This window comes from Mesoplodon densirostris, chromosome 2 (assembly GCF_025265405.1).
Source record: "Mesoplodon densirostris isolate mMesDen1 chromosome 2, mMesDen1 primary haplotype, whole genome shotgun sequence".
Taxonomy (NCBI): domain Eukaryota; kingdom Metazoa; phylum Chordata; class Mammalia; order Artiodactyla; family Ziphiidae; genus Mesoplodon; species Mesoplodon densirostris.
In genome coordinates, this window is record NC_082662.1 from 30,804,055 (window position 1) to 30,816,928 (window position 12,874).

The 12,874-nt window shown below is 52.9% G+C and overlaps 1 protein-coding gene across 3 annotated transcripts in view; it reads right to left on the reverse strand.

The window, feature by feature from the left end:
• GRIK3 (glutamate ionotropic receptor kainate type subunit 3) overlaps positions 1 to 12,874 on the reverse strand; it is a 234,427-nt gene that overhangs the window by 63,349 nt on the left and 158,204 nt on the right. For all 3 annotated transcript variants that reach the window (XM_060082338.1, XM_060082346.1, XM_060082331.1), the window contains exons 4-5: positions 6,087 to 6,268; positions 3,648 to 3,701 (exon numbers count right to left, since the gene is read on the reverse strand). In XM_060082338.1, the coding sequence (XP_059938321.1) occupies positions 3,648 to 3,701; positions 6,087 to 6,268 (236 nt within the window). The remainder of the gene's footprint in view (positions 1 to 3,647; positions 3,702 to 6,086; positions 6,269 to 12,874) is intronic.

Sequence of the window (12,874 nt, forward strand, 5' to 3'; positions counted from 1 at the left end):
GAAGCCTACCAGCTGGTGAGCTTTGTGTTGGATCCATCTCTAGACACCCCGTCTCACTCAAGTGCCTAGCTTGGTACCTGGGACCTTGAGAGCATATGTATATGCCCGCTGGATAAGTGAGTATATGAATGACTGAATTAAGGAAATGTAAAAGTAAGGAAAGCAGGGACTTCCCTGGTGGTTCAGTGGTTAAGACTCTGTGCTTCCATTGCAAGGGTTACAGGTTAGATCCCTGGTTGGCAACTGATACACCGCATGCTGCGCGGTGTGACCAAAAAAAAAAAAAAAACCCATAAAAAAGTAGGGAAAGCAGACACTCTCTTGGGCTAGGATACTGCCCCAGGGTGCAAGGATACTGCCCGGCCCCTCCTTCCGAGAAGTCCAACCCTGACCCCACACTGCCACTGGCATTAATGGGGAGAGCCACTGGCGTACTGGGGTGGTGCCTCCTCCAGAGTCTTGTCTAGAAGGTCAGGTCGGGCCTTGGGGCTGAGAGCTCCCTGAGGAGACACTCCCTCTGGCCTTGGAATGAGGGCACGAGCCAGGCAGAGATGCTTTTAATTGACTGTCCAGAGCTAAGACCGGAAGCAAAGCACAAAGAGGACTTAACCACAGGCCCTGTGTGGACACAGTGGATGAGGGGTCAGTACTCAGGGTGGGTGAATGAGATCTGTGGATTTTGTTCCTGCCGCTTCTGAAGGGCTCTCCCAGTGCCCTGGACCTTCTGCTTGGTGCCCATGACTTAGATTCTGTGAGCCCATTGTACTCTGACCCCCACTGCCAGACCTCGGCTGACCAGCCAAGGAGTGGTCACCTCCCAAGGGGGGTTGCTACAATCTGGCTGATGACTCAGCCCCTATCCTGGGGACATTTGAAAATGTGTGGATGGCATTTATTTATTTGTCACCAAGCCTGGAAATTAGTGAGCAGGGACAGGGATGCTAAACATTCTACAGTGGGCGAGACATTCCGGAAGGATTAAATGTCCAGCCTCAAATGCCTATATAGTGCCCTGTTGAGAAGCACTGGCTGGTGCTTGATCAGTCTGAAATTTGACCTGGGGAAGGTGGGTAACACTCAGAGAAAGAGGTGGTGAGAAGCAGCAGAGGCAGAATGGATGGTCAGTTGGGGTGTGATGATCCCAGGGCAGCTGTGATGAGCTGAAGTTTCCAGGGAACAGAGACGGCGAGGAAGGAGCTGAGGCCGAGAGCAGGGGGAGGGAGCAATGGGGAGAGAGAGGGAAACAGAAGAGCCTGGCTGAGTCTCAGGGCAGAGGGTTGGAACCATAATCCTCGTGATGTCCAGGGTTGCTCTGGATGCAGAACCACTCTCCACATCTGCTCTTGTGGCCTGGTGGTTCATTCTTGAGTCTCTAGTGACTTGAGGTTACTTGAGTGAGCTCTGCTCCTTGAAACCAAAAGAGGCCAAATGAAGGCTCTGAAGCCCAGAGGAACCACAAATTATTCCCATTTTAGAGGCAAGGAAACTGAGGCCCAGGGAAGCTAAGCAATCTGCCCACGTGCACAGTCCCTGGTGCTAAAGGGACTCTCAACTTTATCTATGCCTCCAAGGCCTGCTCTCCTGTCACTGAGCTGGAAAGTAATGTGGAGGGGAGATGGGCACGGTCTGCAGGGGGACCACAGCCGTCCCGGGAGGTCTGCCTGCTCCTCCCTTGTCTATTCCTACATGGACTCCAGGGCTTTGTTACAGCAGCTCAGAGTGGTGAGGACTCAGGGAGGTGAGCCAGCAGGATGCAAGTGTGGGAAGAAAGTGCTGAGCTGGCACAGGGCTGGTGGGGACCTCTAAGGGCCCAGAGGTTGGACTCAGCACCCTAGGAGCCCAGGGCGGCCATGCCTGGAGACAGAGCCTCGGGCGCCTGGAATGTGCCCCCCCACACCTTCCCAGCCTTGCTCCTCTGCCCTGCTCCTAGCTCCATACGGAGATGAAATATTGGGGATCTGATGACCTCATCCTCCAGCCTCCAATGACTTTCCCAGGGTAGAAGCTAGCTTGGGTGGATAGAAATCCAGAAGGGACCAGGGCAGAAGGTACCTGGTCTCAGTCACCAGCTCCCAGCATCCCTTTCTCCCACCAAGGCTCCTGGCAGGTCTCCAGGTCTGGGTTCTGGATCAGAAGAGTGGGCAGGGTGGCCGCTGAGCTCTGCCATGGGCACAGGGTTGGGGGTGGAGAGAGGGTAACAAGCAGTTGTATGCTGGGAAATGCTTACTAACCAGCTCTCAGGGGATGGCGAGGAGGAACCTCTTATTTGTAGCATTTGCCAACTTCTATGGTCTGAATACACCCACCTTGGCCAATCTCAAGCTACCTGCATGATGTCACTGACTGAAAGTGGAGCCAGGAAGAGATGAACACAGCTGGCTCTGGCAATCAACCAGAGTGAGCCTTGAAGAGCTAACCTGCCTCCTGGCCCTTGCTTATGCTGTTCCTTCTATGTGGAATGCCCTTCCTCTCTCTCCCTGGTGAACTCCTACTGATCCTTCAAGGTCCAGTTCAAACATCTTCTTTCCTGTAAAGACTGCCTGACATTCCCCACCTTCCACCAGCTCTGTGGCACCCGGCGTCTCCTTCTGCTGTGCCCCGTGGCCATCTGATGTGATGGCTTGTGATGGCACAAGCCGGCCGAATGAGTTACACATAGAGATGCAGACTGGGTAGGATGGGAGCTCCTTGAGGGCAGGCCTCAGTGCCAGTGGTCTTGAGATGCTCAGTTGAACACAGGTGCTGGGTAAGGCACGTTAGCTGGGTGCTGGATGAACGAAGGAACACAGCTAGAGGCTTGCAAGACTGCAGGGGCAAGTCTGACACAGATTTCGGGAGCTCGTTTCAGCCACAGGATGTTTAGTGATGCTATCACTTGCCCCAGGTCTGGGCTGGGTAGAAGAGTCCACCCGGGGCCCCAGTGACACCCAGGGCATCTGGCTCCAAGGCAGGGTGGCTGGGGGTTGGCGCCCCTTGGGCACAGGGATCTCTTTATTCTGCTGATCTCAGACCACAACTAATTACCCTAATGGGTTTAAATGGCCCTACCTGTTCTCAAGGTTTGGACAGGACCCATCTGGAGCCCGCAGGTGGGCTGGCCCCAGCTGATAATGAGTGGGCAGACTTGCACGTGGATGTCACAGGAATCCAAAGTGGCAGCTCCCGTTGTCGCGTGAGGCCTGAGGCCTGGGACCTGTGTGGGGGCGTGTGGGCTGGGGCCAAGGGTCATCGTCATAACAACAGCCCTTCACATGAGCAGGCACTGCTCTCAGCGCTTTAGTTCACGAACTCATTCAGTTCTCACAACAATCCTAGGAGGTAGGAGCCATGATCGTGCCCATTTTGCAGAGGGAGAAACTGAGGGCGGTTAAATGATTTCTGCGAGATCTCACAGCCGGCAAGCACAGGGGCTTGTGTTCACACGGGCAGGTTCTAGAGTCCCTGTCTTTAGTCACAACAAGAAGTCACTTCTCAAAGTGGGCAGGCCACAAAGACAAATTTGTGCCCTTGCCTGGGGCCACACCTACAGCCTTAGGAAGCAAGTCCAGCCTGAATCTCCTCTAGCTGATGCAACTGTCTCCCCCGGGGCTGACCTTGTTCTGAGGGAGCCCCACCCCGACCCGTGCCAGAACTCGGAGGTACGTTACCAGGGTGGTGAAGATGAAGTGGTAGTACTCGGTCATCATGCCCATGGCCATGGCCTACGGAAAAGCAAAGTGTCAGCACCCTGCAGGGAACACCCGAGAAGCCCCTCCCGCTCTCCACCCTGGCAGGGGGAGATGGGGGGTGGGAAGGGAGGGGGGAGAGAGCGGTGAGGACCCGGGGCAGCACAGGCTGGCGGTGGGTTGGGAGAGGCTGGCCGCTTGGAGCGGGACATCCTCTGAGACCACCTCCCGACAGGGAAAATGACTGGCTGGCAGACAGCAGTGGATTTCACACTGGAGTGTGCAGCAAAATCATGGGTGACACATTAAAATGCAGAATCTTAGGCCACACTCTCCAAAGATTCCAAATTCTGCGGGGCCAGGTTTGCCTTTTTAGTAAGCATCGCCAGGCCTGCCACACTTGGAGAAACGCTGCTGGAATCCGCCCAACATCGCCTCCTCAAGTGCCCTGACTCTCCTCAGCTGAACTCACTGTCCTGGCTCCAGAAGGATGTCTGTGGGAGCTCGGCTCCCACCAGCCCAGCCAGGCCCGACGAGGAGGGTCTGTCCTCAGTCTGAGCCTCCCTCGGAAGGGCTGACACATCCCTGCTTCTTGGGTCCTGGCTGGCCACACAGCTGGCCACATGGCTGCTGTGAATTATTATTCTACACCATCATGAAATCTACTGTATTTTATTAGAAGCCTATAATCTATAATACTAATGACCATAATGCATTTTCTACAGAGTTCTTCAGAATGCGGGCCCACAAAGTGCTCCAGGAGGAAATGTCACTGGGTCAAGTACACTTTGAACATGCTTCACATTCCCTCCGGGTCTTGGAGGTTCACAGCCCGCATTCGCAGGTGAAAGGCTCAAGAAGTCCTCAGGACGCAGACATGCTCACCTTGGTTCAGTTCAGTGTCAGGCTGAGCACAGAATCTTCATTTTCAATTCTAGGAGTTTTCATGTCAGCAAACTGGGGAGTGAATTCTGACTTTCTGGCTGGATGACCTCAGGCCCATTACTTTCCCCCGGAGCCTCAGTTTCCCCATCTGAAACCGAGCACGATAGCGCCCCCACTTCCCAGGGTGGCGATAAATGAGGAGCTGTGTGTGTACCCGGCACCGAGTAAGTCCTCAGTGAGCCCAAGATGGGATTGTCTTTATTACTCAGTGGCACATGCCTGGAAGAGGAGGGAGGCACTGGGCGCCGTTGGCCGGGACATTGAGGATTAAGGGATTTCTGGGGAGCATGTACTTCCTCCACACTGAGTGTAAAGATGTGCCGCATCCATGCTGACTGTGCCCTGGGCACTGGGATAAACTCTTTCCTCGGCTCATCTCACTGAATCCTCCAGAACCAGGGGAGGGAGGGATCATTCACTCCATCTACAGAGCAGGGGATGACTCCGGGGCCACTTGCTCCTGGGTATATAGCACCCATGGGCAGAAGCAGGATTCAAGCTCTCCAATGAGTTTTTAGCCCCTGTGTGAAGGGTCCTGGGGTGGGACTTCCTCTGGGGGAAGACAGAGGCTGCCGTTCAGCTTGGGCGCCCCTTGCAGGGTGTGCGGGGCAGGCCTTGAACACATTCCTGGCCAGCTCAGCACCTCTCCCCCTGCATCCCTGTGACCCTTCCCTGCCACCAGCATCTCCCGGGGTCATGGGTCAAGGCCCCACAGAATGCCTCCTCCAATCACCAGGTTCGCTTTCTGGGACCACATAATTGCCTTTTACACAAAGCACTGGTTCGAATCAGAGTGGTTTTGTTTTCGGCTGCAGTACCCTCGGAGCGGGGCTGTGAGCGATTTCGCAGTTTGTTTCTTAGGGGGCTGGCAGAGCTCGCCCTGGTTCCCAGCAAACCACCCTGGGCTGTGTCGGGAACGGAGGCGCGGCCAAGGACCGAGAGCCCAGAATCTCCTCCCCCACCCTTGCCGCGGAGCTGAGCAGATGGTGCACAGAGCTTCGATACACCTCCCAGTGATGGGAGAGTGACACCGAGTGCCACGGGCTGCAGGGAATCAGTGGCTGGAAGAGGAACTCTGGGGGCTATTCCCGAGACCCCCAGGCCTCTCCGTGCTTCCCGCAGCGTTCTATTCCCTCTCTGCAGTCCCCGCCTCCCGCCTGCCCCGAGGTGGCGTGGAAACTAGCATTTACTCAGCACCCTCGGTGCGCCAGGCCTGGCTGGGGCAGCTCATCCTTCGTCTCATCCCATCCTCACACCAACTCAGTGTCAAGACCACTGTGTCCAATTTGCTGCTGGTGAAACTGAGGCTCACAGAGGCAAAGTGACCACCCAAGGTCATACCGCGGGAAAGAGGCAGACTAGAGGTCAAACTTGGATCTGTCTGACATCATGCCTGTGTTTGGGAAATGGGGGGGAGAGTGGGAGAAGTGGCAGGCACATCCCAACCATCCCTCCCGCTGGCCAGTGCTCACGCACCTGTTTGAGGATCTGGGCGGCCATGGTGTGGCTGCAGTCGAAGATAATGCGAAATTCCCGGCCTCGCTTCATCTCCTTGAGCAGCGGGCGTGAGTCATCAGTGTCAAGGGGGAGCTGGCGGATCTTCAGGCGGATGTTGTACCTTGATGGGGCCATGATGAGCTCCTGCAGTCGGATGAGCCCTGAGAGGTCCCGGGGCACAAAAGACACATGTGAGCCCACGTATACCTAGCTGCAGGTATCCACAGACTCGTGTGGCCACAGGTCTACAGACACACATGGACACTGACATGCGGCCCACGGAGGTAAGTTCATGGACTCAGCCACGCATGTGCAGACACAGGCACTAGCAGACTGCGGCACAGACACGTGCACCCAGCTGTGCACGCTGGCACATGCCCACAGGCATGTGTGCACATACAAACACATGCTTATATGCACAGACAGGACATACACTTGGGTTGATAAACACATGTGTACACAGGTAGGTAAAGGTGTGTACACACCTGTAGATTCAAAAGCAGGCACGGACAGCTAGCGAATCCCCACCGAGTCCACCCACCTGCACCTCTCTAACTCAGTCGGTGTAGAGACTTATGGAGCCTGAACCAGAGCCCCCCCACTCCTCCTCCCCCTGCCCCCTGCAACACTGTGAAGCATGGGACACAATCTTCCTAAACAGTCCCAGCAACCTGCTTCCAGCATGCGGCCCAAGTGGCGGCTCCAGGCTCAGCTGTACCAACGGTTGGACCAGGTAAGGCCAGGTGGTATTTGTGCCCGGCCTCCACCCCCAAGGGCAGGCTGCCCCCGTACACCTTAACCATTCTTCCGGGCTCAGTGCAGCCACCTCCTCCATGATGCCTACCTCTACTGCTCTGCCCAGACAAGATCTCCCCACCCCACTCCCATCCTGCCCCTCTCCCCCGAAACTCGGTGGCCTCGTCCTTCAGCACTGGCCTCTTCTGGCCTCATCTCACTCTCCTGGTCCTGTCACAGATTCCTCAGCATTAGGGACTGGGTCTCCATATGCCCTAGCACGGGGCCTGGCACTTCAGTTGTGCTCAACACATATTTCCAGAATTGGATTGACTACTGTGTTTTTTTCTCCCCACACTGAAAAATCCTCCACCTTGGCATTTTGCAAAACCACTTAATCTGGGGACTTCCAGGGAAAACTGAATGTCACTTCTTGGAGACAAATGGCTCGTTTAGGTCTAATTAAGTTCATTTCCATCCTTAGTACAAGGTCCATTCTTGCTGACTCCTCTCTGCTTAGCCTGGAAGCAAGCTTGCTTGCTGTTCTCTCTTGTTCCTACCGACTGCAGGAAGAGTGGAGGAAGCACAGGCCCAGGGTCCCAAGCAGGCCATGCCCTCCTACCTGCTGGGCTCCCCACCCATACTCAGGGCTCGGTGTCTGCATCCTGGCTACATTGTCCACTCAGCCATGCTCCATTTCCCTGCTAACAGCACTCTGGTTTTCCTTTGGGGAACAACTCCTCCCCCATGCTTAGTCCATGTGACTCAAGAGTCCCCACTCCAGGGACACAGAATCTGTCCCCACTCCAGGGACACAGAATCTGGCCCCAGCCTGGTCAATCAGCACACACATTGCTCTAGGCAAAGGTATGGGCTTAGCGAGGGATGTGTGACACCAGCTGGCTCTATCAGATGACTCCCAGGAATTGTGCCAGAGCAACTGGTAAGAGACAACCCTCTTCCTATTTAACTCCAAATGGTGAGGAAGCAAGTCTGGGGTCACCACTTAGAACCTGAAAAGGATTCCCACAGGGCAGAAGTCAGGAAACACAGAAAGAAAATAAGCCTTAAAGATACTCATTTGCACCTCTCAAGCTAAAATTACTCCTGAACTTTCCAGTAAATGAAACCAACAAAATCCTCCCCCCACCCTCGCCTATTTTTTTTTTTTTTTTTTTTTTGCTTAAGCTAGTTTGCGATGGACTAAAGTTCGCAATCAGCTGTCGCAGTGCCCCCTGTCCGGACAGAGTCCCCCCACACAGACAACCCACTTCCTGAGCCTTCCAACAAAAAGTCTGGACTTCCAAAGCCATTTCTGGTACACACACCTGGGTCTGTCCAGCCTCTCATTCCCACTCCTGAGGGCTGGACATCTGGAAAGCAAACCGACTGGTATCCATCACTCCACTCTGCTGGGGAGGACGGAGATATTTCTCTGGGACCTAAGCCTCCCAAAGAGCTCCCAAACAAGCTTCGCCATGGCTGTGGGCATCAGGAACCCCCAGCCCCCTGGAAGGTCTCAGATCCAGGTGTGCGGGCTGGGAGAGGGCTCTGGAGCCCTGGAGTGGTCTGGACCCAACAGGGGCCCCAGGGCTTTCTAATACCAGACTTGATGGGGGCAGGAAGGGGATATCAGGTGACCTTACAGAGGAAGGAGGGGTCACAAGCTCCCCCCAAACACACACACACACCCATCCTTACCCTCCCTCCTCAGCTAATCCCAGGAGTTCTCACTTTGGCCACATGCTGCTGCCCGCTCGCACCTGTTACCTTGCGAGGCCCTGAGTGCACACTTTGCTCCTACTCTCTCAGTTTTCAGACCCAGGCACAGCATCAGTAGGCACACGGGCTTTGGGGACCCAGGACATGAGGACAGGGACAGTCTGGATGCTAGAGCAGAGGCCACCAGAGCTTTCTTGTCAGCCAAGTTCATTGCCCTGTGTAATACACAGTGACCCACATTCTCCAGCAGCAAATGTCAGACCTCCTTCCCATCAGGAGACCAGAGGCTCGTCTTGGCCCACCCCAGCAGAGGACTAGGCTCTTTGTTTGCCTGAGATGAGCTCTCCTTCCTGGCTGCTTCCCTAATCAATCTCTCTCAAAATATCTGCAGTGAATCATGGTTGTGGAAGTCATGCTTTTCACTTACAAAGCACTTCTGCATTCATTACCCTATTTAAACATCTCCCTGTCCTAGAAGGCATACAGAGTAGGGGCTTTTGTTCCAATGTTACAAATAAAGAAACTGAGGCCCAAAGAGGTTAAGTGAGCCTCCCAAGATTTTGCAGCATGCCAGCAATGGGATCAAAATTCAAGACCAATTCTTTTTGGCTCTTAAGCTGGGCCCTTTTTCGTCACTCCAGCATTTACTGAGCCCCTCCCTTTCACGGTTGATATAAATCTGTCTTTGTGCACGGGTTAGGTTAGGAAGGTGGCTATGTGGCAAAGCTCATAGGGCAAACACTGCTGGTCCCTGAAATAATCACTCTTGGTATTCTATAACTGATGAATTGGCAGCCTGAAATCATGGGCCAAACTAATGACCAAAGTTGTTTGTATCCCTATTATCACTGGGTTTTTCTGGGCACACAAAAATCGTATTACAAACTCTCCAACCACAAGCCCTACAATCTGTGTTTTGCTTCCTGCCCCATATGGGATGTTTGCACCTAACAAATTCCACCTAATAACTAATTAATAAAGGCTCTTGCCCATGATTTCCCCTTGCTCCTACCTCCTGACCAACCCTCCATGTGGCCCTGGGTGCCATGGTGTGCCCCCTTCTTCTTCTAGGGAACTGTAAGTAACAACTCTTCTTTCTATGCCATTGGCCTCTTCATATCATCACTTGGTCGTATCTACCCTTTGGATCCCAGGTACAGTACATTTTAAAACAGTTCTCCCTGCAGTGGATTGCAGTGATGACCCCAATTCTTCACCCCTCTCTACATCCCCATCCTTTGCCATGTAATTTTGCAGTGCCCTCCAGCTGCGGGGGCAGGAGGCTTGCTCTACCCACGACGTTGGGCTCAACCATGTCAACTGTTTTGGCCAATGGTGTATTAGCAGGCATGACATAAGCAAACACTTGAAATGGAATTGCACACTGGGTTTGTTCTTTTCACCTCTGCCATCATCATGACAACATGCCTGGGCTAGCCTGCTGGAGGATTGAGAGCCCAGCTACCCCACCATATCAGCCAAGGCCAGTCTAGATCAGCCAGCAGTCAGCCGACCCCCAAGCAGGTGAGTGATCCAGCTGAGACGAGAACAACTGCCTGGCCAATCTCAGTCAGTCACTGACCCCACAGGCTTGTGAGCTAAATAAATGCTTATTATTTTAAGTCGCTAAGTTTTGGGGTGATTTGTTACACAGAATTATTATAGAGATAAATAACTAATGTACCCTTTTCAAGCATACTAAGATAACTATGATTTTGTTTGGGTGGCAACGTGCCAGCCCCAAGACGTGACTCGGGATGGGTGAAAGCCAATCAGTGGCAGTCCCATTCCTATCTGAATGTGTTTAGGGTGGTAGGCGCAGACTCAATGAGCTGTATAGTGTGGTCTGTTGGAAGGTTACGAGACAGATTTTCCTCCCTGATAAGAGGCACGAATCACATTAAGAACAATCCCTTTGGCTTCTACCTCTTTCCTTACCACTTCCTGGGGTATCATCATGTGAGGATATGATGCTTGGAGCTGCAGCAACTTTATTGTGACTATGAGGGGGAAAGTCAAGAGAACTGCAGTGATACTGACCCAGCACCCTGACTCTGCTGAACTGCTAAACCAGCCCTGGAAAGGCCCACCTCCAGACTTCTTGTCAGTGAGATAACTAAGTGGCTACTGCTCCAGTCAATTTGAGTCGGGTTGTCTGTTACTCACAGACAAAACATCCTAATGGAAACAACCCCCAAAGCAAACATAGTCCAAGTCTGCTATAAAGTGCTTCCCATTCCATGGGTTTGATGACCCACAAGCTGTCCTGTCCCCTTGAAATATCCTGATTCTGGAAGCATACTTCTTACTACTCACTATTCTTCATCAAATTTATACTATTGTTTGACTGAATCCAACCCTGAATCCAACTGAATCCCTAGTACTAAGTTCTTCTTGACCAAACCAGCTCCATCACTGACTCCTCTTAAGTTTTAAAATATTTGTTGAATTGAATTGAATTGAATATCAGGTTGAATCAAACTATAATTAAATACTACAGGAAAGAGAGTGTTGGGCACTGGAAAGGGGAAGAAATGAAGATGTTATTCCATCTTCTTTTGAGAAGTTAATAGGGGAGTGAGTGCCCACCCAGAGGTCACTGGTCATCAGAGCTAAGAATCAAGTGATGTGTAGACACAGTCAGAGCTAGACATCCTTGGGGAGAGGAGGCTCCAGGCCTCAGCATCCGCCCTGACCAGTCTCACTGGCATCCACCTTCATGCCACAGCATCTTTTCCTCTGCAAAGCCTCTCCCGCTACCCCCATCCAGCCTGGAGGCACCAGTACTGCTGGGCCGTGGTTTATGCCAGTGTCTGTTCTGACTACTCTGTGCCCGTGACCCTCCTACAAATTTTCAATATTACCAGCTCACATCCAATCCTTTTCTTCCATTCTGGCCCCCAGTTCTCTTCCAAGCAGCCCCTTTGTTCCTGCCTGGACCAACAGGACCACCTCTGCCTCAGTCTTCCTGCTCCAGGTTCTCCCTCCAACCCTCTGCACACTGCTGTCAGTGCCACGTGCTAAAACTCTGCTTTTATTATTCTGTTTCTTTGCTCAACAACACTCAGTGGTCCCTGGCTGCTTACAAGGTAGAGTCTGAACTCTGAAGCTGGACAGCAGAGACCTTGCCCACAGCCTTATACATGCTGTTTATCTGACCTTTTCCTCCTACCCTCCATACTGGGATCCTTTTCCCTGCCAGGCTGTCCTCTTGATGAGACCTCCACGCACAGTCCCACCTCCTCATCTTGCTCGCACTGTTCCCCCTCCTGTAATGCCTTCGTGACTCCTCTCCTTGTCCATCCATCCTCAAGGCCAGGCTCATGTCTCTCCTCCTCTGGTAAATCAGCCCAGACTAGCCAAGGCCACGGAGCTTCCTCTCCCCAGGTCCCTCTAGCTCTGACCGTATGTACATGTCACTTGTTTCTTAGCTCTGATGGCCTAGAAAGACCAGTGAGCTCTGGGTGTGCACTCACCCCACTTCAATATGACTAACTTCTCTAAAGAAGATGGAATAGCCACATCTTTATTTCTTCTTCCTTATCAGTGCCCAACACATCCTTTCCTGCCATATATATATATATATATATTTTTTGCAGTACGCGGGCCTCTCACTGTTATGGCCTCTCCTGTTGCGGAGCACAGGCTCTGGACGCGCAGGCTCAGCGGCCATGGCTCACGGGCCCAGCCGCTCCGCGACGTGTGGGATCTTCCCGGACCGGGGCAGGAGCACATGTCCCCTGCATCGGCAGGTGGACTCTCAACCACTGCGCCACCAGGGAAGCCCCTTGCCATATTTAATTATAGTTTATTCCCATTTTATTTTCAGTTCAATTCAATTCAATTCAACTAAACATTTAAATGTCTACATTGTACCAGGTGCTGTGCTAAACCCCGGAGGTACCAAACACCCATGGTCTGGAGGCAGAAACAGACTCAAAGATAGACAATCATTCATAGTGGTATGTTAAGACAGGCAGAACTACAGGGTTGCAGCAACACTGCCATGACTTGGAGCTGGGCAGGAGTGGCTCTCAGTAACGGGGCACTGAGCAGGGCTCGGGGTCTCTGCCGTCCAGTATCTACTGTCTGGTGCTTTGGGTATAGCAGGAACTCAAGACATGCTTGTTGAATCCTGAGTTAACTAAATCTCTGATAGTCTTTTCTGAGGGATTCTCTCCCCACTATCCCAACTCCCCATTAGGAGGTAATCAAGAGCTGACATTGGATCACAGGCAGCTGAGAGCTGGAGGGCTCTCTCTAAGCTGGCTGCTGTAGCTCTTGACTTGTCATGTGGGAAGAGCAGGGCC